Raw genomic sequence first — 26150 nt, 5'->3', positions numbered from 1 at the left:
AATTGTGGGGCCCACCCAAATTTCAGCAGGCCCATCGACCAACGAATTTCAGGCTACGCTACTGGTTGACATTTTGTATGTCAAATTGAACTTGCAAATTGAAACTGGTACTTCCTGTATATAGCCGTGCTATATTCTTCTGCCTGTATATAGCCATTGTATTTTACTCTTGTTAATCATTATTCAGTGTGTATTTATTCCTCGTGTCACTATTTCTATCTTATATATTTTTATATTTAACTCTTGAGTTGTTGGAAAAGGACTCGTAAGTAAGCATTTCACTGTTTGTCTACACTTGTTGTTTACGAAGCACGTGACAAATAAAATGATATTTCATTGTATTTTGCTGAATTATATATTTTGAAGGAAACTGTCTGCGCTAACAACAGATGGCGCAATTGAACAACATACAAACATCAAGCAGTCCGGGAAAGGACCTCACTTTGGCCAAGGTGAATTGCAAAGGTTTATCTTCGATGTACACGACAGTGACAGAAAACCTAGCGCATTTCCTTATGCTTTACTTTCTTCGTACTTTAAATACTTTACAAGGCATTTTAGACATGTATTCACAATATATGACATGCAGATAAACCTTTTTTTTAAAACGTGGACAAGTTTATGTGGACAAAAGACAAAACATTTATTGACTTTTCGGTTGCGTCATAGAATTGTACAGGACCTTATTAAAAGTGATCAAGATAAGTTTGACTTGATTCTGACAGTAGCGGGAGGGTGCGTGTTGGGAACGAGGCTCCAGGCAGGGGCCGCTTCCTGGGTGCGTTAGAAGCGTCACGCAGGACAGCGTCGAAGTGGTTAAACGGGCGATGTGACGGAGAGTTTTGAGAAGATAAGTTTAGAGCAGGTTGGTTGTGGAGGAGGACAATAAATTTAAGTATTTTATAAGGACACACAGCTAACTGGAATAACTTGTGTTGATATAATTTGGGATAGAGGGCAGACGAGGGCAGCCCCGTGAGGGCAAGTGTTTGCTGTGGCGCTCCTGTTAGCGAAAGATGAACAAGAACCACCGAGTGCCGAGCAACCGGACTCTGGGCGCCGTGGAGGTGAAGAGCAAGGTGCGTTGTTTGCTAAATTAGCTAGCTAGTTGCCAACACAAAACAGCTAGCTATGTAACTATTGTATGTGTGAGTTATCGAAGTCTTCAAACCCCTTACTTTCAAATCATGGCTAAATGTACCTGCTTATTCGCTTGTCAGCAAGTTATGATGTTGTAATTATCTCGTCTGCGCCAGTATTGCAAACGATCTAGAAAGGTAACTAGTTGGCCAGTCAGTTTATCTAGCCAGTGAATGAACAGGTGTCAAATGTGGATTGGTGTGAGGAAGGCATGTGTTTGGTAGCCAATGCTTGGAATCAATGTTTTATCACGTTCTATTGTTTGTACGAATTCCATTATTAGTTTACTGTCGGATTAGGCAATGTTGTGACTACCCAGCCAGGCACATCATGAGCCAATACTTGTCAGCAAACCAGACAGTTCTGTGGTTGAACAGTATGTTCCGCAATTGCATAGGATGTGTTTGGTTATACATTTTATGATTTACAAACTAGTTTAAGTTTTAAATGCTAGAACCGTAGGATTCAAAAGCATCTGAGACACAGATTGTATGGCCTACTGACTGGTTGGTAATGAATCTGTATAGAAGGTTGTTGGCCTTGGACGCTGATAAATCACTGTGCTGTTTATTGTCCTTTGCGCAGGAATCACAGTTGATCTCGGTTCCTTCCGCAATGGATCGCTTGTAGTAAACACACGTTTCGCTATTTGCGTACATATTTCATACTTACTAACTACTTACTACAGTTTCCTTGATTGCGATATCCTCAATGAATAGCCACTACCACTATTGCACTGTCACATACTAGTAATTCCGGGTTACTTCCAAGTAGTAACTTATATGTATCAATCAGCACTCTTCAATAATGAGATGCTTTCAAGACTAGACATGAAAAGGATGACAATAGTACCAGTCTTTAGTTTCCCAAGTGCAGATAAAGAAGAATACAATTTGCTTGTTTTTTCCCAGCCTGGTTAAACAAGAGGTCACGAATCTAGCATTGTGTAGCACTAACCACAACACTGCTAGTAGCTGTGGGTGCCATCACAGGGTTTCGCCAACTTCTATCTATTTAAAAGTGTGCCTTTGCAGAGCTAAATATGTGTGTTTTGATATATATTGTGCAAGGGACAATAAACATCACAGTGATTTATCAGTGGTGTAGGCCCACATGCACATTACCAGTCGAGTTTGGACACAGTCAAGGGTTTTCTTTATTTGAACTATTTTCTACATTGCAGAATAATAGTGAAGATGTCAGAACTATGAAATAACACATTGAGTCAAGTAGTAACCAAAAAAGTGTTCAAGTCTAAATATATTTTATATTTGAGATTCTTCAAAGTAGCCACCCTTTGCCTTGATATCTCTTGGCATTCTCTCAACCAGCTTCACCTGGAATGTTTTTCCAACAGCACCATGCTGGTTAAGTGTGCCTTGAATTCTATATAAATCACTTAGTGTCACCAGCAAAGCACCATCACACCACCTTGTCCTCCTTGCTTCACACATGCGGAGATCATCCGTTCACCTACTCTGCGTCTCACAAAGACACGGCAGTTGGAACCAAATATCTCACATTTTGGACTCATCAGATCAAAAGACAGATTTCCACCTGTCGAATGTCAATTGCTTGTGTTTCTTGGACCAAGCAATTCTCTTCTTCTTATTGGTGTCCTTTAGTAGTGGTTTCTTTGCAACAATTCGACCATGAAGTCCTGATTCACACAGTCTCCTCTGAACAGTTGATGTTGAGATGTGTCTGTTACTTGAACTCTGAAGTATTTATTTGGGCTGCAATTTCTGAGGCTGGTAACTCTAATGAACTTATCCTCTGCAGCAGAGGTAACTCTGGGTCTTCCTTTCCTGTGGCGGTCCTCATGAGAGCCAGTTTCATCAGAACGCTTGATAGTTTTTGCGACTGCACTTGACATTCTCCAGATTGACTGACCTTCATGTCTTAAAGTAATGATGGACTGACGTTTCTATTTGCTTATTTGAGCTGTTCCTGCCATAATACGGACTTAGCCCTATCTGGAGAAAGACCATCTTCTGTATACCAACCCTACCTTAACACAACACAACTGATTGGCTCAAACGCGTTAAGAAGGAAAGAAATTCCACAAATTAACTTTTAACAAGGCACACCTGTTTATTGAAATGCATTCCAGGGGACTGCCTCTCAACTAGCATGAAGCTGGTTGAGAGAATGCCAAGCTGTCATCAAAGCAAAGGCTACTTAGAAGAATCTCATGTTAAATATATATTTTGAATTGTTTAACACTTTTTTATTTTTATTTTTTTGGTTACTACATGATTCCCGTATGTTTTATTCCACAGTTGTGATCTTATTCACTATTATTGCACAATGTTGAAAATAGTACAAATAATGATATGAGTGCACACACCAACTCATTCCACGGGTGTTCTTTTATTTGTACTATATATTACATTACAAATGTGTATCTGCTGTTGTATTAGTATAGGTGACACACTACAGGCGCACCCACAGATGCATATCAAACGTTCTCACTGACGCACAGATTGGACTCGTCTTTTACACTAATAAGCCAAGGACACATAATCATCAGTAACGCTCTGGGCTTCTAGACACCCCGATGGTGATGCACAGATTGACTCAGAAAAGGTTTAGGGTTATTCAATATTGTCTTGCTGAAGGGCGGGTGGGTGGTGGGTGGGCTGGTTGAATAAATAGAAACGATACCTAATGTAAAATATACTGTCTCCGTAAAATATATGTAGATTCAGAACTTTTGTGAAACGGCACAGTTAAAAAATATGTGACAAATACAATTGAAACCGGATGGTTTTCAGAGAGAGATGGTACGGGGGTTGAGGGTAGCTGAAGGATGCGATTTAATTACATTTTTTATTGTAAAATACATTGTCTGTAAAATGCATATAGTATGTAGAAGCCTACGTGTTGTTGTACATTAGTTTACTCCAATTAGGGGAGGGGTGAAAGGGTTAGGGGAAAATAATATATATTTTCAAAAATATTTATATTTCCAACAACAGAAAATATGTGGGATTGTAAATGATGCAGACAATTGCATTGATGGAAGCCACAATCTATCTGCAATATTAAAGCTGATCTATCCCCTGAAGGAAAAAAGATGCATATGGATGTTTCAGGTATCTTTCTTATGCAATTTATATCTATATTCTGCATTGAGGTCTTAGGCTAAAATAATTTATCTGCTATTAGTGCGTAGGCCTAAGCTTTAACTCTGAACTGTACCCGTACCAAATACGGTACACAGCCAATCGCCAGATAATGATTTTGGGAATGGGCAGGCAAGGTTAACGTCAATCCATGGAGGCAAAAAGGCCATTGTTGAAGTTTAATTCAATAAGACAAAAGCTGCTGAAGGAGGGGTGAAAACAAATAGAATAGAATGGAGGGCCAGAAAGGTCAGGGCCAAAGAGGATGATAGTGGTGTGATTGTTAGGTCAGGTGGCGTGGTTAAAGAGGTCATAGTGGTGTGTGTGATGATTGTTAGGTCAGGTGGCGTGGTTAAAGAGGATGATAGTGGTGTGATTGTTAGGTCAGGTGGCGTGGTTAAAGAGGATGATAGTGGTGTTATGTGTGATGATTGTTAGGTCAGGTGACGTGGTTAGAGGATGATAGTGGTGTGATTGTTAGGTCAGGTGACGTGGTTAAAGAGGATGATAGTGGTGTTATTGTTAGTGATGATTGTGGTGTGATTGTTAGGTCAGGTGGCGTGGTTAAAGAGGATGGTTAAAGAGGATGATAGTGGTGTGATTGTTAGGTCAGGTGGCGTGGTTAAAGAGGATGATAGTGGTGTTATGTTGTTATGTGTGATGTTAGAGGTGATTGTGGTGTTATGTTGTTATGTGTGATGATTGTTAGGTCAGGTGGCGTGGTTAAAGAGGATGATAGTGGTGTGATTGTTAGGTCAGGTGGCGTGGTTAAAGAGGATGATAGTGGTGTTATGTTGTTATGTGTGATAATTGTTAGGTCAGGTGACGTGGTTAAAGAGGATGATAGTGGTGTTATGTGGTGATTGTTAGGTCAGGTGGCGTGGTTAAAGAGGATGATAGTGGTGTTATGTGGTGATTGTTAGGTCAGGTGACGTGGTTAAAGAGGATGATAGTGGTGTTATGTTGTTATGTGTGATGATTGTTAGGTCAGGTGGCGTGGTTAAAGAGGATGATAGTGGTGTTATGTTGTTATGTGTGATGATTGTTAGGTCAGGTGGCGTGGTTAAAGAGGATGATAGTGGTGTTGTGTGATGATTGTTAGGTCAGGTGGCGTGGTTAAAGAGGATGATAGTGGTGTTATGTTGTTATGTGTGATGATTGTTAGGTCAGGTGACGTGGTTAAAGAGGATGATAGTGGTGTTATGTTGTGATTGTTAGGTCAGGTGGCGTGGTTAAAGAGGATGATAGTGGTGTTATGATAGTGGTGTGATATGGTGTTATGTTGTTATTGTTATGATTGTTAGTCAGGTGACGTGGTTAAAGAGGATGATAGTGGTGTTATGTGATGATTGTTAGGTCAGGTGACGTGGTTAAAGAGGATGATAGTGGTGTTATGTGATGATTGTTAGGTCAGGTGAAAGAGGATGATGGGTTATGTGATGATTGTTAGGTCATGAAAGAGGATGATAGTGGTGTTATGTGATGATTGTTAAAGGGATCAGGTGTTATGTGGTTAAAGAGGATGATAGTGGTGTTATGTGATGATTGTTAGGTCAGGTGACGTGGTTATAGTGGTGTTATGTGATGATTGTTAGTGGTGTGATTGTTAGGTCAGGTGACATGGTTAAAGAGGATGATAGTGGTGTTATGTTGTTATTTGGACTTGGGAACAAGAGTGGAGAAATATTATTTCTTTCTTCATCTTGATAGAACGCAATGCTCAGCCACATACCATATGTACAGGGGCCGTCTTCATAAATGCTGATAGCATTTCAACCACACAAAATATGCATCAAAGCCAAACCGAAATCTTATCAGAAACACTTTTGGTCATTTTCACAATTTTCTATTTCCTTGCAACCGGTCAAACTGATGTCATTTGGACTTTTTTTTTTTTCTTGTATGGAAAATCTAACCCTTTTTTTTGTGTGTTGTATTTTCTCCCCGGTCCCTAAACCTCTGCTCTGCGAAAGATGACAGAGAACTCTTACTGATGTCAACTAGATAGATTGATAGAATGAATGCTTCAATTACATTATTCTGTTGAGCAATGTTTTTTTTTTTTGTCTTCTAGAGCAACATATTACAGAAGAGAAGCTACGTGTATCTAATTATATACAAGTTGACTAACAAATAGCCTACAGAAATGTTGGAAATTACAAGCAGAAACGGATCTAAATTAGACAAAAAAAACATCCTGCACCCCCGGTCAAAACAATCGTTCCGCCGTATTTGACTGTAGCCTACAGCGCGGGTTGGGGTTGGGTGCAGGCCTCAGATCAGTCACTTTATCACATCTAGTCGGGTGGTTGCGGATGAACAAACAGTTGACCAGCACACCCCTAGTCCCGAAACGCATTCAGCTGCAGACTATTTGTTTCTTGAGCAGATGGGGGTTATTAAATTATAAATAATTTGTACACTGCTAATTGACTGCAAGAGGCCCAAACAGATAGTATTTGACAAAAACAGAATCAATTCAAACCTTGATTACATGGGACGGCAGGGTAGCCTAGTGGTTAGAGTGTAGAGGCGGCAGGGTAGCCTAGTGGTTAGAGTGTAGAGGCGGCAGGGTAGCCTAGTGGTTAGAGTGTAGAGGCGGCAGGGTAGCCTAGTGGTTAGAGTGTTGGACTAGTAACCGAAAGGTTGCAAGTTCATATCCCCGAGCTGACAAGGTCTGTCGTTCTGCTCCTGAACAGGTAGTTAACCCACTGTTCCTAGGCTGTCATTGAAAATAAGAATCTGTTCTTAACTGACTTGCCTAGTTAAATAAAGGTCAAATAAACATGGGGATGTGGTCACATATGGTTTATTTCTCTAGCTATGCGTGGGAACAGATTTCCTCAATTAAAATCACTTTGGGCTGATTTCGTTGTGAGTCTTATGTCCGACAATGAATTTTCAACAGTAACTTGTTTGGGGCTGAGAACTCAAGGGGGTCAAATAAAATCTCCTGCCGGTTTGTGAACTCTTCTCTGTCACACAGCAGTCATGAGTTATAATATAATAATAATATATGCCATTTAGCAGACGCTTTTATCCAAAGCGGTTTGTGAACTTCTGCTCTGTCACAACAGCAGTCATGAGTTTAATTGCTTTAGAGCTGTGTGCTCTGGAAGAGGAGGCCTACTGCTTAAACAAACAGGCAATTTGCCTGTGTCAACCATTGTGTAATGTCTTTCTTGTTTGTTGTTAACTGTTTCCTGCTAAATTCTTTCTACAAACACCAAGGTCATTATCATTCCTCCAATCCAAAGTGTGTCACATTTCTGTCTCTGTCTGTCTGCGTTCTCCTGTGTCCCAGTTTGTGGCTGAATTCCGCCGGTTCTCCCTGGACCGGTCCAAGCCGGGCCGGTTTGATGAGTTCTATAGGCTCCTACAGCACATGCACCGGATCCCAAACGTGGACCTGCTGGTGGGCTATGCTGACGTCCACGGTGACCTGCTGCCAATCAACAACGATGACAACTACCGCAAAGCCATCTCTGTGGCTGACCCTGTGCTACGCCTCTTCCTGCAGAGGAAAGGTACAACCTAGCCTCAGGGCAGTTTGTTACATTTTGGACGTTTTATTTTTATCCCTCCATTATTAGTATGACATTTTCAACGTTGCTAATGGAACAGAGGTCGTACAACATATCGACTTACATTTTTATTGGTTAGTACACATTTTGCAGGGAAATGCTTCTGTTTCTAGCGCCAGCAGTGCAGTAATCCTCCGTATGGATAATGTGGTCAGACTGAAAGGTAAGGAAGGATACGTATCTAGATACATGGGCCCTGATACATAAAATATAAACGCAACATGTAAAGTGTATGGTGTTGTGTAGGTGAGCAGTTTGCTGATGTCAACATTGTGAACAGAATGCCCCATGGTGGGGTGGACAACAAATAGACATTTACATTTGAATCGATGGCCATTTCGATGCACAGAGAGAGCGCGACGAGATCCGGAGGCCCATTGTTGTGCCATTCATCCACGGTCATCACCTCATGTTCCAGCATGGTAATACACCTCCCCATGTCGCAAGGATCTGTACACAGTTCCTGCATGCTGAAAATGTCCCAGTTCTTCCATGGCCTTCATACTGACCAGACATAGTCACCTGTTGAGCATGTTTGGGATGCTCTGGATCTACGTGTTCGAAAGCGTGTTCCAGTTCCCGCCAATATCCAGGAACTTTTTTTCCCTTTTTTAAAATGTTATTATTATTGTTATTATTTTTTAAAGTTGTCTGTGTCCAACACATGCATATGTGTTCCCTGTCAGGTGAAATCCATAGATTAGGGCCTAAGGAATTTATTTCAGTCGACCGATTTACTTTAATGAACTGTAACTGAGTAAAATCTTTTGAAATTGTTGCGTTCATATGGCCCTGATACCATACAGGAAGGATATGTTTTAGTTTCACACGTTTCGGTTTGATTAGAGAACGAATTGATGCGATATGACACGTTTCAATGCATTAACATTTGTTGCATAAACGCATAACTTTTCCATTCTAAATTCAAACCCGCTGATGATGGAGGTCAAGGTGATTGTAGTGGATTTCTTAATTGCTTAGTTACACAGGTGTTCCTTGTTCAGGTGAGTTAGCTTGTTTTTTTTATTTATACCAGCTTTCAGTCACATGGAATATTCTAGGAGTGTGTGATTCCAGTCTTTCCCCCGTTTCCTGAACTGTCTCTGAGGTTTCCTTCTTAACCTTCAAGTGTCCTATTCCACACTCTGTATGGTCATTGCCTTCTGCTATTGTAAATGTCTATACATTCTGGATTGTTTCAGTATGACAACATGTGTTCTGTAAATAGGCCTATCAAGCTACTGCCTAGATCATGTTCGGACTGCACGGGGAGTATTCGGTTTAGCCTATTGTCTCACCGCGGTACCGTAGCATCCTGGACATAGTTGATAGTCGTTGAGCAGTGATTTTAGCCTTAGTTGTGTGTGTGCGCCCGTTCAGTCATTTCTGTTTTTAGCGTTGGTGTTGAACTCCGTCTTCGTAGTCTTGTTGTCGTCATAATTGAGTGTAGGGATGGACACGGATAATGGAATATCCAGATATCCAAATGGACATTGGCATTAGATTACTTGAGTGAGTGTTCGTTATTGGAAACGATTTTTAACAATGTAAAAGCTTTGTCTAAATTATCCATGTGACATTTCTACCTACAAGAATATACCATAACATTTGAAATTCTTAGTTGAATAAAACAAACTTCTGTAATGTTGCGTCGAGCTGCTGCCACACTATTTTACAAAGGGTTTAACTTGACACGTACAATCTAATTTCCTGATTTATCAATAACAAAATGGCCATCTCTTAACAAATTCCTTAGCTTTTCTCAAATTAAGAGCTATACCATTGGCCTGTATGCCTATAATTTGGTGTTATTTTGAAACGGACAGATATGAGGGTTTAATTGAGACGGCTTATAACAGCGGCCCCTATAGCCCAATTGTTGCCATTATTTTTGACCAAGTTACTCACGTCACAGCCTCTAGTTTGTGTGCCAAATTAGAAAAGTGACCAATCTAATGCTTGTTATTTGACAAAGTCTAAAATATATATATGTGTGTATGTATAGTATTTATTTATTTTTATGTGTGTGAGAATAAATAAATAATAATTCGGACAATAATATTTATTTTTATAATATCTGAAAAAATGTAATGAAATGATTTGAATAGTTAAAAAGTGTAAAATGCCCCGTTCCTTATTAAATATGTAGTGTGATCTGTTGAATCCAAAGGCACTGGGCTGTTGTCTATGAGTCTAAGCTCTCTAACTGTGCCGTATGACCTATAGATGCTAAGCCACTTTGTCAGGAGGGGATTACAGTGGTCTCTGTGTAACACTGTGTAGGCCCTGGGTTTCAATTACACGCTAGACACTAACGTCATGCTGGGTCTCTGTGGCTGCAGCCCCCCCCAACCACACACACGCTTTACATTTTTCCCCACTACCTTTCCCCAACAGTGTCGGGAGAAGTTATAGCGAACTGCCTAGCCATAGGGACTTGTCTTGATGTCGGTTCACATATTGTCTCCTTGTACTAATGGGTTATGGACCATTAGGCTAAATGGTGTCAGGGTTCTTCCTCTGGGCTAAGCCTGTTTTTAGGGGGGGTTGCCCAGGCAACCAGCATCATTTTGCTACAGCACCTTGCTTGTTTCAGCAAAAGGTGTCAAGTTTCGTGTGTGAGAGAGAGAGAGGGAGAGAATCATTAGGTAATTTCTCTATCAATAGCTTGTCACACTGAAAGCATTTGGACACAAACACAATGTCTGGACGGCTGCAGTGCCACCAGTCCCCCCCGCCTGTTTACCTGTTACCATGGTAGCCCTGAAGAGGCCCATTGGCTTAATGGGTATTGTTTAGGGCTGATGGGAACTGCAAAGCCTGCTGGGGGAAATACACACACACACACACACACAATAATAGTTTAAACTTTTTTGTTTTACCATTTTGTGTTTTGAGGTTTACTCTGTGAACTTCAAGGGTTATGAATTATGCATTGTGTTTTTCCTTCGCATGACAACTTGGTTTCTGTTTCCAAAGTCCAGTTTGCTGCATCTGGTCCCAGTGTAGTATGCTCTAAATTCACGTTGTTTTTGTTTAGTTGGACGAGCACGAGAGCCCTGTGCCTTTACCCATACCTCCCCCATGGCACACGGGTTCTGCTGAGGTCAGTGTAACATGCTGTTTATTGTGGTCAGCCAGAGAACGAGACCTGTTCTCATCAGCCACCGTATCTGAGAAGAGTAGAGTTAAGGCTTATCAGTTGTCACGGGGATGGTGTGGTGTACAGGTGACTTGTGTTGGACAAGTGGAACACAGGGTTTGTCAAAAGAGAATTCCGTTGTGGTATGACATCATCTTAATCGGTATCTTCACCTCCTGTCCTCGCAGCATGAGACTATCCAGGTTTCCAGACTGATTGAACCCAGTCTTTATTCAGGGAATCTGGGTGTGTTTTTGTTGAACTAATGATGTCATCACCGTCATAGTTTCAGTTGTGAAAAGCACAAGTGTTTTTTTTATGAGGGCGAATAGAATTAGTAACCATGCCTCATAAAGAGGGAACAGCACTGCCTAATGTTTTAGTAAGAGATACTCTCTACCCACACAGTAAAGCAATCATTGAAGCTTGATAACTGTGGGTTTTAAGAGTGACCGAGTAGACTGCATGATATGGAGGCAGGGAGACGTAACGGAAGAGAGTGAAGAATGCAGAGTGAGGCCCTAGATGGGGGATGGGGAGCTGGAAGAGGGGGCTTCATTGAGTGGAATGTGGCTAGCCTCTGATCACCACTGCTGGGTAGATTCAACTGGACAGTCGGCCATACACAACACTGGAGCCATGGGCCAGAAGTTAGCTGGGCTGCCCCGCCAGGGACGGAGAGAGAGAGCTAGTGCTGAGCTACTGAGGCCCAGTGGAGAGGGAGAAAACAGTAGGAGGGAGAGGGGGAACTAGTGCTGACCTACTGAGGGCCAGTAGAGAGGTGGAAGACAGCAGGAGAGAGGGGGAACTAGTGCTGACCTACTGAGGGCCAGTAGAGAGGGGAAGACAGCAGGAGAGAGGGGAACTAGTGCTGAGCTACTGAGGGCCAGTAGAGAGGTGGAAGACAGCAGGAGAGAGGGGGAACTAGTGCTGAGCTACTGAGGGCCAGTAGAGAGGTGGAAGACAGCAGGAGAGAGGGGGAACTAGTGCTGACCTACTGAGGGCCAGTAGAGAGGGGGAAGACAGCAGGAGAGAGGGGGAACTAGTGCTGACCTACTGAGGGCCAGTAGAGAGGTGGAAGACAGCAGGAGAGAGGGGGAACTAGTGCTGACCTACTGAGGGCCAGTGACAGCAGGAGAGAGGGGGAACTAGTGCTGACCTACTGAGGGCCAGTAGAGGGGGAAGACAGCAGGAGAGAGGGGGAACTAGTGCTGAGCTACTGAGGGCCAGTAGAGGGCAGCAGGAGAGAGGGGAACTAGTGCTGACCTACTGAGGGTAGAGAGGTGGAAGACAGCAGGAAGGGGGAACTAGTGCTGACCTACTGAGGGCCAGTAGAGAGGGGGAAGACAGCAGGAGAGAGGGGGAACTAGTGCTGACCTACTGAGGGCCAGTAGAGAGGGGGAAGACAGCAGGAGAGAGGGGGAGCTAGTGCTGACCTACTGAGGGCAAGTAGAGAGGGGGAACTAGTGCTGACATACTGAGGGCAAGTAGAGAGGGGAACTAGTGCTGACCTACTGAGGGCCAGTAGAGAGGGGAAGACAGCAGGAGAGAGGGGGAGCTAGTGCTGACATACTGAGGGCCAGTAGAGAGGGGGAAGACAGCAGGAAGGAAGGAAGGAGGGAGGGAGAGGGAACTAGTGCTGACCTACTGAGGGCCAGTAGAGAGGGGGAGCTAGTGCTGACCTACTGAGGGCCAGTAGAGAGGGGGAACTAGTGCTGACCTACTGAGGGCCAGTAGAGAGGGGGAAGACAGCAGGAAGGAAGGAAGGAGGGAGGGAGAGGGAACTAGTGCTGACCTACTGAGGGCCAGTAGAGAGGGGGAACTAGTGCTGACCTACTGAGGGCAAGTAGAGAGGGGGAACTAGTGCTGACCTACTGAGGGCCAGTAGAGAGGGGGAACTAGTGCTGACCTACTGAGGGCCAGTAGAGAGGGGGAACTAGTGCTGACCTACTGAGGGCAAGTAGAGAGGGGGAAGCTAGTGCTGACCTACTGAGGGCCAGTAGAGAGGGGGAACTAGTGCTGACCTACTGAGGGCAAGTAGAGAGGGGGAACTAGTGCTGACCTACTGAGGGCCAGTAGAGAGGGGGAAGACAGCAGGAAGGAGGGAGGGAACGGGAAACAAAATGCCAAAGGGAAGTACAGGAGGTATTGTTTACCATGTTGGTCAAAGGGCAATGCCTTTATGCATTGTACCACTAACTTAATGTCAGCTAGGAGGAAATCTCTCTCATCACTATCTCACTGTAGGGCTGGGCCTTATTCTCATCGTGATATGAATGTTGGAAATATGATTTCATCATTCCCTGATATTGACATTAGTTCTCCACATACTGCAGACTACCATGGTGAAGTTCAGTTTGGTGATACTGTTATCAAATGGAGGCTGTTGATGTGTCACATGAACATGGTCACATAGGAATACACCTTATTCATATAGATACCTGGTCACATTCATCATATTGTTATCCAGGATGTGACGGGGATATTTGTCTCCATCGCCCAGCTCGAAATAGGCAGTATAAAATGTATATGTGATTTCTACACTAACCTGTCCCTCAGAGCCCAGATCAAAGTGACCACTGGGCTCCCTGTCTCTGCAGAACCCCAGGAGGATGAGCGATGTGGTGAGGGAGACCGAGGTGTTCTGAGCCAGGATGCATCACCAGTAAAGTCTTTGTTCAGGAGAATGAGCGACAGGGTTGCCCGGATAGGGAAGGGAATTACTGACCCACGTGCCTGCTCCTCCCCCCCCTTCCTCCCCTCTGTCTCCCCCCTCACCTTGGAGGCTGCGTGTAGAGGCCACAGCAGGAAGCTGAAATTCAGCACAGGCATGGCCCAGCAGCAGCATCATCAGTCCCCATCAGACAGCGGTGAGAGACAGGGCAGAGAGAACCAAGCCAGTCTGGATGAAAGGGGACAGAGGGCGAAGCAGAGACTGCAAGAGGCAGGGAGAGACTGAGGGAAGGACAGAGAGAAAGGGGCAGTAGGGTGGTGAGACAAAGCATATAAGACAAAGCAGTACAGAAAGATCCCTCTACACTACAGTACTGTAATAATGCTGGAGATGGAAACAGTTGAAGAGTGATGACCTGCTAATTGATTTAAGAGTTTGTGAATGTTACCGGGCCACTTTTGGCTCATGAATGTGTTGTTGTAAAACATGATATGAATTATATCATTGGAGCTTAAGTTTAGTCTGTGTGTTATTTTGTTCTTCTTCTGGTCTCTGCTCCTACTTCCCTTTACCTTAGTCCTGGCTTACACCTCTCTTGCTTTCGTCTCCCTCTCATTCTCCTCACTGCTTTTCTCTCCCCCCCCTCTCTCACACACTCTCCCCTGGAGGGGCGGTAGGTAGCCTAGCGGTTAAGAGCATTGAGCCAGTAACCGAAAGCCGGCAAGGTGGAATTAACGCCCGTTCTGCCCTTGAGCAAGGCAGTTAACCCCCAACAACTCCTCCCAAGGCGCCAATATGGAGAACTTTGATTAGTGCAGCCCCCCACCTCTGATTCAGAGGGGTTGGGTTAAATGCAGAAGACACATTTCCGTTGAATGCTTAGAGTATCCCCTTTCTCCTGTCCTCTCCTGTTTTCTGTTTCCTCTCCTGTTCCTCTCCTCTTCCTCTCCTCTTCTCTTCCTGTCCTTTCCTCTCCTCTTCCTGTCCTCTCCTGTTTTCTGTTTCCTCTCCTCTTCCTGTCCTCTCCTATTCCTGTCCTCTCCTCTTCCTGTCCTCTCCTGTTTTCTGTTTCCTCTCCTCTTCCTGTCCTCTCCTCTTCCTGTCCTCTCCTCTTCCTGTCCTCTCCTCTTCCTGTCCTCTCCTCTTCCTGTCCTCTCCTCTTCCTGTCCTCTCCTCTTCCTCTCCCTCTCCTCTTCCTGTCCTCTTCTCTTCCTCTCCTCTCCTCTTCCTCTCCTCTCCCTCTTCCTCTCCTCTCCTCTTCCTGTCCTCTCCTCTTCCTGTCCTCTCCTATTCCTGTCCTCTTCTTTCCTCTCCTCTCCTCTTCCTGTCCTCTCCTCTTCCTGTCCTCTCCTCTTCCTGTCCTCTTCTCTTCCTCTCCTCTCCTCTTCCTCTCCTCTTCCTGTCCTCTTCCTCTCCTCTCCTCTCCTCTCCTCTCCTCTTCCCCTCCTCTTCCTCTCCTCTTCCCCTCCTCTTCCTCTCCTCTTCCTCTCCTCTTCCTCTCCTCTTCCTCTCTCTCTTCCTTTCCTCTCCTCTTCCTGTCCTCTCCTCTTCCTGTCCTCTCCTCTTCCTGTCCTCTCCTCTTCCTGTCCTCTCCTCTTCCTGTCCTCTCCTCTTCCTGTCCTCTCCTCTTCCTGTCCTCTCCTCTTCCTGTCCTCTCCTCTTCCTGTCCTCTCCTCTTCCTGTCCTCTCCTCTTCCTGTCCTCTTCCTCTTCCTGTCCTCTCCTCTTCCTGTCCTCTGTTCCCTCTTCCTGTCCTCTCCTCTTCCTGTCCTCTCCTCTTCCTGTCCTCGGTTCCCTCTTCCTGTCCTCTCCTCTTCCTGTTTTCTGTTCCCTCTCCTCTTCCTGTCCTCTCCTCTTCCTGTCCTCTCCTCTTCCTGTCCTCTCCTCTTCCTGTCCTCGCCTCTTCCTGTCCTCGCCTCTTCCTCTCCCTGTCCTCTCCTCTTCCTCTCCTCCTCTCTCTTCCTGTCCTCGCCTCTTCCTGTCCTCTCCTCTTCCTGTCCTCGCCTCTTCCTGTCCTCGCCTCTTCCTGTCCTCTCCTCTTCCTGTCCTCGCCTCTTCCTGTCCTCGCCTCTTCCTGTCCTCTCCTCTTCCTGTCCTCTCCTCTTCCTGTCCTCTCCTCTTCCTGTCCTCTCCTCTTCCTGTCCTCTCCTCTTCCTGTCCTGTCCTCTTCCTGTCCTCTTCCTGTCCTCTTCCTGTCCTCTTCCTGTCCTCTTCCTGTCCTCTTCCTGTCCTCTCCTCTTCCTGTCCTCTTCCTCTTCCTGTCCTCTCCTCTTCCTGTCCTCTCCTCTTCCTGTCCTCTCCTCTTCCTGTCCTCTCCTCTTCCTGTCCTCTCCTCTTCCTGTCCTCTCCTCTTCCTGTCCTCTCCTCTTCCTCTCCTCTTCCTGTCCTCTTTCCTCTTCCCTTCCTGTCCTCTCCTCTTCCTGTCCTCTCCTCTTCCTGTCCTCTCCTCTTCCTGTCCTCTCCTGTTTTCTGTTCCCTCTCCTCTCCTGTTTTCTGTTCCCTCTCCTCTCCTGTTTTCTGTTCCCTCTCCTCTCCTGTTCTCTGTTCCCTCTCCTCTCCTGTTTTCTGTTCCCTCTCCTCTCCTGTTTTCTTTTCCCTCTCCTGTCCTCTCCTCTCCTGTCCTCTCCTGTCCTCTCCTCTCCTCTCCTGTCCTTCCTCTCCTCTCCTGTCCTCTCCTGTCCTCTCCTGTCCTCTCCTCTCCTCTCCTCTCCTGTCCTCTCCTCTTCCTGTCCTCTCCTCTTCCTGTCCTCTCCTCTTCCTGTCCTCTCCTGTCCTCTCTCTCTCCTGTCCTCTCCCTCTCCTCTTCCTGTCCTCTCCTCTTCCTGTCCTCTCCTCTTCCTGTCCTCTTCTCTTCCTGTCCTCTCCTGTCCTCTCCTGTTTTCTGTTCCTGTCCTTTCCTCTCCTCTCCTCTCCTGTTCCTGTCCTCTCCTGTTTTCTGTTTCCTCTCCTGTCCTCTCCTCTCCTGTTTTCTGTTTCCTCTCCTGTCCTCTCCTGTTTTCTGTTTCCTCTCCTGTCCTGTCCTGTCCTGTCCTGTCCTGTCCTGTCCTCTCCTCTCCTGTTTTCTGTTTCCTCTCCTGTCCTCTCCTCTCCTGTTTTCTGTTCCCTCTCCTCTCCTGTCCTCTCCTGTCCTGTCCTCTCCTGTCCTGTCCTGTCCTGTCCTGTTTTCTGTTCCCTGTCCTGTCCTGTCCTCTCCTCTCCTGTTTTCTGTTTCCTCTCCTCTCCTGTCCTCTGTCCTCTCCCTGTCCTCTCCTGTTTTCTGTTCCCTCTCCTCTCCTGTTTTCTGTTCCCTATCCTCTCCTGTCCTCTCCTGTTTTCTGTTCCTGTCCTCTCCTGTCCTCTCCTGTCCTGTTTTCTCCCTCCTCCTGTCCTCTCCTGTCCTGTCCTCTCCTGTCCTCTCCTCTCCTGTTTTCTGTTCCTGTCCTCTCCTGTCCTCTCCTGCCCTGTCCTGTCCTGTCCTGTCCTGTCCTGTCCTCTCCTGCCCTGTCCTCTCCTGTCCTGTCCTCTCCTCTCCTGCCCTGTCCTGTCCTGTCCTCTCCTGCCCTGTCCTGTCCTCTCCTCTCCTGCCCTGTCCTGTCCTCTCCTGCCCTGTCCTGTCCTCTCCTCTCCTGCCCTGTCCTGTCCTCTCCTGCCCTGTCCTCTCCTCTCCTCTCCTGCCCTCTCCTGTCCTCTCCTGCCCTGTCCTGTCCTCTCCTGCCCTGTCCTCTCCTCTCCTGCCCTGTCCTGTCCTCTCCTCTCCTGCTCTGTCCTGTCCTCTCCTGCTCTGTCCTGTCCTCTCCTGTCCTTTCCTGCCCTGTCCTGTCCTCTCCTGTTCCCTCTCTTATCAGCATACAGCTCATATCTCAGCTGTACCAGGGAGGTATGTTCATTACTCACAGAATAGAAACACTTTATTTTTTCCACCCCTCCCCCTTCTCTTCATTCTTTAATAAGCACCGTCCCTCCCCCCCACGCACTCCCTCCCCCGTTTGTATCGCTCTGTGCCTGGAACACCATGGTACTCACCATGTGTGGGAAATCCAGGCCTGTCGTCAGCTTATGAGACCATTTCCAGAGCAGTTCTTATTGAGCAACATTCAGTCCAGAGCAGAACAGATGTATTCTCTAGAGTTCAACACAAACCTAGTCATACAATATTAAACATGTACAGTAAATACAGCCATATTCCAGATCTACATTTGGATGACTGACACATTGGTTGTTTTAGCGTCATTAACTCCCAATGCGCTGATGGTCATGACAGAACAATGGATTTAGAATGTATGGCTCTGGGTTTATGGGTGATTGACAGTCCTGTTGCTATGTGAAGGTAATTGCTGTCACCTGATAATGGTGTCCCATTAACGCTGACATGGCCCTCAGCTCTGTCTGTGACCTAGCAACACACAGGATGTCCGGTGGCTCCGTCAGGGATAAAGTCACCGGGCAGCACAGTGTTCGGTACTAGGACCCTCCCTTTTCCTGAGATATAGATATTGTAACGGTAGCCTTTTGAAAATATTATTTAGACTTAATATCTGACTGACATAGGTCCCTGTGTTTTGTGCAATCATGTGACATAGCAAGATGTTATCCTGTACTTTAAAGCATCATCGAAAAATTTGAATTACACAAGAAGTTTAAGCAATTGTCTAAGGATGGTGCTGGACCAGCCGACATAAAAAAATAAAATGGGGCAGTTTGAAAAATATGGGGGGGGGAGAGTATTTGGGGGGGAAGAGTATTTGATCCCCTGCTGATTTTCTGTTTGCCCACTGACAAAGAAATGATCAGAATAACAACAATCCAGAAAAACACATGTCAAAAATGTTATAAATTGATTTGCATTTTAATGAGGGAAATAAGTATTTGACCCCTCTGCAAAACATGACTTAGTACTTGGTGGCAAAACCCTTGTTGGCAATCAGAGGTCAGACGTTTCTTGTAGTTGGCCACCAGGTTTGCACACATCTCAGGAGGGATTTTGTCCCACTCCTCTTTGCAGATCTTCTCCAAGTCATTAAGGTTTCGAGGCTGACGTTTGGCAACTCGAACCTTTGGCTCCCTCCACAGATTTTCTATAGGATTAAGGTCTGGAGACTGGCTAGGCCACTCCATCGTCCCTTTGATGCGGTGAAGTTGTCCTGTCCCCTTAGCAGAAAAACACCTCCAAAGCATAATGTTTCCACCTCCATGTTTGACGGTGGGGAAGGTGTTCTTGGGGTCATAGGCAGCATTCCTCTTCCTCCAAACATGGCGAGTTGAGTTGATGCCAAAGAGCTCCATTTTGGTCTCATCTTGTAGCCCTTTCCAGCCTTGTGTAGGTCTACAATCTTGTCCCTGACATCCTTGGAAAGCTCTTTGGTCTTGGCCATGGTGGAGAGTTTGGAATCTGATTGATTGTGGACAGGTGTTTTATACACAGGTAACAAGCTGATATTAGGAGCACTCCCTTTCAGAGTGTGCTCCTAATCTCAGCTCGTTACCTGTATATAAGACACCTGGGAGCCAGAAATCTTTCTGATTGAGAGGGGGTCAAATACTTATTTCCCTCCATTTAAAATGCAAATCAATTCATAACATTTTTATCATGTGTTTTTCTGGATTTGTTGTTATTCTGTCTCACTGTTCAAATAAACCTACCATTTAAAATGATAGACGGATCATTTCTTTGTCAGTGGGCAAACGTACAAAATCAGCAGGGGATCAAATACTTTCCCCCCCTCACTGTATCTAAGGGCTAGGAGCTGATCACATGACCTGAAACGGGTTTTTTTCAGTAGGATAAACACTCCTGGCCCCGTTTTATCAAGCGCCTCAGAGTACAATAGGAGTGCTGCTCTATTATCCTGTCCATATAATCTTATTCATTATTATCTGAAAGGCTGAACTGATTCTAGCTCAGCATTTCTACTCTGAGAGGATTTTGACCTAAATAGTGAGTTTTTATGTGTTTGGGTAGAACAGACCGTGGTCAGTAGGTTTTATGTGGTGTTTGGGTAGGACAGATTGTGGTCAGTAGGTTTTATGTGGTGTTTGGGTAGGACAGACCGTGGTCAGTAGGTTTTATGTGGTGTTTGGGTAGGACAGATTGTGGTCAGTAGGTTTTGTGTTTGGGTAGGACAGATCGTGGTCAGTAGGTTTTGTGTTTGGGTAGGACAGACCGTGGTCGGTAGGTTTTATGTGATGTTTGGGTAGGACAGACCGTGGTCAGTAGGTTTTGTGTTTGGGTAGGACAGGTCGTGGTCAGTAGGTTTTATGTGGTGTTTGGGTAGAACAGACCGTGGTCAGTAGGTTTTATGTGGTGTTTGGGTAGAACAGACCGTGGTCAGTAGGTTTTATGTGGTGTTTGGGTAGAACAGACCGTGGTCAGTAGGTTTTATGTGGTGTTTGGGTAGGACAGACCGTGGTCGGTAGGTTTTATGTGATGTTTGGGTAGGACAGACCGTGGTCAGTAGGTTTTATGTGATGTTTGGGTAGGACAGACCGTGGTCAGTAGTTTTTGTGTTTGGGTAGGACAGACCGTGGTCAGTAGTTTTTGTGTTTGGGTAGGACAGGTCGTGGTCAGTAGGTTTTATGTGGTGTTTGGGTAGAACAGACCGTGGTCAGTAGGTTTTATGTGGTGTTTGGGTAGGACAGACCGTGGTCAGTAGTTTTGTGTTTGGGTAGGACAGGTCGTGGTCAGTAGGTTTTATGTGGTGTTTGGGTAGGACAGACCGTGGTCAGTAGGTTTTATGTGGTGTTTGGGTAGGACAGACCGTGGTCAGTAGGTTTTATGTGGTGTTTGGGTAGAACAGACCGTGGTCAGTAGGTTTTGTGTTTGGGTAGGACAGGTCGTGGTCAGTAGGTTTTATGTGGTGTTTGGGTAGAACAGACCGTGGTCAGTAGGTTTTATGTGGTGTTTGGGTAGGACAGACCGTGGTCAGTAGGTTTTATGTGGTGTTTGGGTAGAACAGACCGTGGTCAGTAGGTTTTATGTGATGTTTGGATAGGACAGACCGTGGTCAGTAGGTTTTATGTGATGTTTGGGTAGGACAGACCGTGGTCAGTAGTTTTTGTGTTTGGGTAGGACAGACCGTGGTCAGTAGTTTTTGTGTTTGGGTAGGACAGGTCGTGGTCAGTAGGTTTTATGTGGTGTTTGGGTAGGACAGATTGTGGTCAGTAGGTTTTGTGTTTGGGTAGGACAGATCGTGGTCAGTAGGTTTTGTGTTTGGGTAGGACAGATCGTGGTCAGTAGGTTTTGTGTTTGGGTAGTACAGACCGTGGTCAGTAGGTTTTATGTGGTGTTTGGGTAGAACAGACCGTGGTCATTAGTGAATGGAGGTGGACTGACTTTGAACTCCTGTACTGAGAGCAGAGTCCCTACTTTAAAAACCCTGTGGGGGTTGGAAATGCAATTGTGTGTGTTTGTGTGTGTGTTCATTCTGGTCCTGTCTTTACCATCCTCTCTCCAATGACTATTCAAATCAAATTTGATTTGTCACATTCACATGGTTAGCAGATGTTATTGCGGGTGTAGTGAATTGCATGGAATTAAGAATATATAAATATATGGACGAGCTATGTCAGAGCGGCACAGACTAAGATCGTTGTCTGTGAAATTGTAGCGTTCAGAATAGTTTACCCTTCTAGACCCATGAAAAATGTCTAGCTGTTGGATTTGGTCCAGAAAACACAGGTCTGATGTTTATACTAAATGACTGTCAAATTCAGACTTTACAAGCCAACAAATGCAACCAAATGGCCTTGTACCCAACCCTGACTCTCACCCTGGAGGGCTTGTGCCCAACCCTGACTCTCACCCTGGAGGGCTTGTGCCCAACCCTGACTCTCACCCTGGAGGGCTTGTGCCCAACCCTGACTCTCACCCTGGAGGGCTTGTGCCCAACCCTGACTCTCACCCTGGAGGGCTTGTGCCCAACCCTGACTCTCACCCTGGAGGGCTTGTGCCCAACCCTGACTCTCACCCTGGAGGGCTTGTGCCCAACCCTGACTCTCACCCTGGAGGCCTTGTGCCCAACCCTGACTCTCACCCTGGAGGGCTTGTGCCCAACCCTGACTCTCACCCTGGAGGGCTTGTGCCCAACCCTGACTCTCACCCTGGAGGGCTTGTGCCCAACCCTGACTCTCACCCTGGAGGGCTTGTGCCCAACCCTGACGCTCACCCTGGAGGCCTTGTGCCCAACCCTGACGCTCACCCTGGAGGCCTTGTGCCCAACCCTGACTCTCACCCTGGAGGCCTTGTGCCCAACCCTGACTCTCACCCTGGAGGCCTTGTGCCCAACCCTGACTCTCACCCTGGAGGCCTTGTGACCACCCTGGAGGCAACCCTGACTCTCACCCTGGAGGCCTTGTGCCCAACCCTGACTCTCACCCTGGAGGCCTTGTGCCCAGGCCTTGACTGACTCACCCTGGAGGCCTTGTGCCCAACCCTGACTCTCACCCTGGAGGCCTTGTGCCCAACCCTGACTCTCACCCTGGAGGCCTTGTGCCCAACCCTGACTCTCACCCTGGAGGCCTTGTGCCCAACCCTGACTCTCACCCTGGAGGCCTTGTGCCCAACCCTGACTCTCACCCTGGAGGCCTTGTGCCCAACCCTGACTCTCACCCTGGAGGCCTTGTGCCCAACCCTGACTCTCACCCTGGAGGCCTTGTGCCCAACCCTGACTCTCACCCTGGAGGCCTTGTGCCCAACCCTGACTCTCACCCTGGAGGCCTTGTGCCCAACCCTGACTCTCACCCTGGAGGCCTTGTGCCCAACCCTGACTCTCACCCTGGAGGCCTTGTGCCCAACCCTGACTCTCACCCTGGAGGCCTTGTGCCCAACCCTGACTCTCACCCTGGAGGCCTTGTGCCCAACCCTGACTCTCACCCTGGAGGCCTTGTGCCCAACCCTGACTCTCACCCTGGAGGCCTTGTGCCCAACCCTGACTCTCACCCTGGAGGCCTTGTGCCCAACCCTGACTCTCACCCTGGAGGCCTTGTGCCCAACCCTGACTCTCACCCCTGGAGGCCTTGTGCCCAACCCTGACTCTCACCCTGGAGGCCTTGTGCCCAACCCTGACTCTCACCCTGGAGGCCTTGTGCCCAACCCTGACTCTCACCCTGGAGGCCTTGTGCCCAACCCTGACTCTCACCCTGGAGGCCTTGTGCCCAACCCTCTCACCCTGAGGCCTTGTGCCCAACCCTGACTCTCACCCTGGAGGCCTTGTGCCCAACCCTGACTCTCACCCTGGAGGCCTTGTGCCCAACCCTGACTCTCACCCTGGAGGCCTTGTGCCCAACCCTGACTCTCACCCTGGAGGCCTTGTGCCCAACCCTGACTCTCACCCTGGAGGCCTTGTGCCCAACCCTGACTCTCACCCTGGAGGCCTTGTGCCCAACCCTGACTCTCACCCTGGAGGCCTTGTGCCCAACCCTGACTCTCACCCTGGAGGCCTTGTGCCCAACCCTGACTCTCACCCTGGAGGCCTTGTGCCCAACCCTGACTCTCACCCTGGAGGCCTTGTGCCCAACCCTGACTCTCACCCTGGAGGCCTTGTGCCCAACCCTGACTCTCACCCTGGAGGCCTTGTGCCCAACCCTGACTCTCACCCTGGAGGCCTTGTGCCCAACCCTGACTCTCACCCTGGAGGCCTTGTGCCCAACCCTGACTCTCACCCTGGAGGCCTTGTGCCCAACCCTGACTCTCACCCTGGAGGCCTTGTGCCCAACCCTGACTCTCACCCTGGAGGCCTTGTGCCCAACCCTGACTCTCACCCTGGAGGCCTTGTGCCCAACCCTGACTCTCACCCTGGAGGCCTTGTGCCCAACCCTGACTCTCACCCTGGAGGCCTTGTGCCCAACCCTGACTCTCACCCTGGAGGCCTTGTGCCCAACCCTGACTCTCACCCTGGAGGCCTTGTGCCCAACCCTGACTCTCACCCTGGAGGCCTTGTGCCCAACCCTGACTCTCACCCTGGAGGCCTTGTGCCCAACCCTGACTCTCACCCTGGAGGCCTTGTGCCCAACCCTGACTCTCACCCTGGAGGCCTTGTGCCCAACCCTGACTCTCACCCTGGAGGCCTTGTGCCCAACCCTGACTCTCACCCTGGAGGCCTTGTGCCCAACCCTGACTCTCACCCTGGAGGCCTTGTGCCCAACCCTGACTCTCACCCTGGAGGCCTTGTGCCCAACCCTGACTCTCACCCTGGAGGCCTTGTGCCCAACCCTGACTCTCACCCTGGAGGCCTTGTGCCCAACCCTGACTCTCACCCTGGAGGCCTTGTGCCCAACCCTGACTCTCACCCTGGAGGCCTTGTGCCCAACCCTGACTCTCACCCTGGAGGCCTTGTGCCCAACCCTGACTCTCACCCTGGAGGCCTTGTGCCCAACCCTGACTCTCACCCTGGAGGCCTTGTGCCCAACCCTGACTCTCACCCTGGAGGCCTTGTGCCCAACCCTGACTCTCACCCTGGAGGCCTTGTGCCCAACCCTGACTCTCACCCTGGAGGCCTTGTGCCCAACCCTGACTCTCACCCTGGAGGCCTTGTGCCCAACCCTGACTCTCACCCTGGAGGCCTTGTGCCCAACCCTGACTCTCACCCTGGAGGCCTTGTGCCCAACCCTGACTCTCACCCTGGAGGCCTTGTGCCCAACCCTGACTCTCACCCTGGAGGCCTTGTGCCCAACCCTGACTCTCACCCTGGAGGCCTTGTGGAGTGCCCAACCCTGACTCTCACCCTGGAGGCCTTGTGCCCAACCCTGACTCTCACCCTGGAGGCCTTGTGCCCAACCCTGACTCTCACCCTGGAGGCCTTGTGCCCAACCCTGACTCTCACCCTGGAGGCCTTGTGCCCAACCCTGACTCTCACCCTGGAGGCCTTGTGCCCAACCCTGACTCTCACCCTGGAGGCCTTGTGCCCAACCCTGACTCTCACCCTGGAGGCCTTGTGCCCAACCCTGACTCTCACCCTGGAGGCCTTGTGCCCAACCCTGACTCTCACCCTGGAGGCCTTGTGCCCAACCCTGACTCTCACCCTGGAGGCCTTGTGCCCAACCCTGACTCTCACCCTGGAGGCCTTGTGCCCAACCCTGACTCTCACCCTGGAGGCCTTGTGCCCAACCCTGACTCTCACCCTGGAGGCCTTGTGCCCAACCCTGACTCTCACCCTGGAGGCCTTGTGCCCAACCCTGACTCTCACCCTGGAGGCCTTGTGCCCAACCCTGACTCTCACCCTGGAGGCCTTGTGCCCAACCCTGACTCTCACCCTGGAGGCCTTGTGCCCAACCCTGACTCTCACCCTGGAGGCCTTGTGCCCAACCCTGACTCTCACCCTGGAGGCCTTGTGCCCAACCCTGACTCTCACCCTGGAGGCCTTGTGCCCAACCCTGACTCTCACCCTGGAGGCCTTGTGCCCAACCCTGACTCTCACCCTGGAGGCCTTGTGCCCAACCCTGACTCTCACCCTGGAGGCCTTGTGCCCAACCCTGACTCTCACCCTGGAGGCCTTGTGCCCAACCCTGACTCTCACCCTGGAGGCCTTGTGCCCAACCCTGACTCTCACCCTGGAGGCCTTGTGCCCAACCCTGACTCTCACCCTGGAGGCCTTGTGCCCAACCCTGACTCTCACCCTGGAGGCCTTGTGCCCAACCCTGACTCTCACCCTGGAGGCCTTGTGCCCAACCCTGACTCTCACCCTGGAGGCCTTGTGCCCAACCCTGACTCTCACCCTGGAGGCCTTGTGCCCAACCCTGACTCTCACCCTGGAGGCCTTGTGCCCAACCCTGACTCTCACCCTGGAGGCCTTGTGCCCAACCCTGACTCTCACCCTGGAGGCCTTGTGCCCAACCCTGACTCTCACCCTGGAGGCCTTGTGCCCAACCCTGACTCTCACCCTGGAGGCCTTGTGCCCAACCCTGAGGCCTTGTGCCCAACCCTGACTCTCACCCTGGAGGCCTTGTGCCCAACCCTGACTCTCACCCTGGAGGCCTTGTGCCCAACCCTGACTCTCACCCTGGAGGCCTTGTGCCCAACCCTGACTCTCACCCTGGAGGCCTTGTGCCCAACCCTGACTCTCACCCTGGAGGCCTTGTGCCCAACCCTGACTCTCACCCTGGAGGCCTTGTGCCCAACCCTGACTCTCACCCTGGAGGCCTTGTGCCCAACCCTGACTCTCACCCTGGAGGCCTTGTGCCCAACCCCTGACTCTCACCCTGGAGGCCTTGTGCCCAACCCTGACTCTCACCCTGGAGGCCTTGTGCCCAACCCTGACTCTCACCCTGGAGGCCTTGTGCCCAACCCTGACTCTCACCCTGGAGGCCTTGTGCCCAACCCTGACTCTCACCCTGGAGGCCTTGTGCCCAACCCTCACCCTGAGCCTTGTGCCCAACCCCTGACTCACCCTGGAGGCCTTGTGCCCAACCCTGACGCTCACCCTGGAGGCCTTGTGCCCAACCCTGACGCTCACCCTGGAGGCCTTGTGCCCAACCCTGACGCTCACCCTGGAGGCCTTGTGCCCAACCCTG

At 48.7% G+C, this 26150-nt stretch overlaps 1 protein-coding gene and 1 long non-coding RNA gene across 3 annotated transcripts in view; both read left to right on the top strand.

Moving 5' to 3' along the window:
- Positions 1 to 455: 455 nt before the first annotated feature.
- Positions 456 to 26150, top strand: part of LOC118359537 (partitioning defective 6 homolog beta-like) — a 44508-nt gene continuing 18813 nt past the window's right edge. The window contains exons 1-3 of one of the 2 annotated variants that reach the window (XM_052481674.1): positions 456 to 865; positions 955 to 1079; positions 7573 to 7795. In XM_052481674.1, the coding sequence (XP_052337634.1) occupies positions 1017 to 1079; positions 7573 to 7795 (286 nt within the window). In that variant the 5' untranslated portion in view covers positions 456 to 865; positions 955 to 1016. Of the gene's footprint in view, positions 1080 to 7572; positions 7796 to 26150 lie in introns of both variants that reach the window. The other variant, XM_052481673.1, reaches the window with a different exon arrangement.
- LOC127912443 (uncharacterized) lies at positions 4585 to 5442 on the top strand. Its single transcript, XR_008082743.1, has 3 exons — positions 4585 to 4656; positions 4983 to 5090; positions 5144 to 5442. It is a non-coding gene; the product is annotated as an uncharacterized LOC127912443 (long non-coding RNA).

This window comes from Oncorhynchus keta, chromosome 27 (assembly GCF_023373465.1).
Source record: "Oncorhynchus keta strain PuntledgeMale-10-30-2019 chromosome 27, Oket_V2, whole genome shotgun sequence".
In the NCBI taxonomy this organism is placed as follows: domain Eukaryota; kingdom Metazoa; phylum Chordata; class Actinopteri; order Salmoniformes; family Salmonidae; genus Oncorhynchus; species Oncorhynchus keta.
This window is presented reverse-complemented; position numbering and strand designations above follow the sequence as displayed.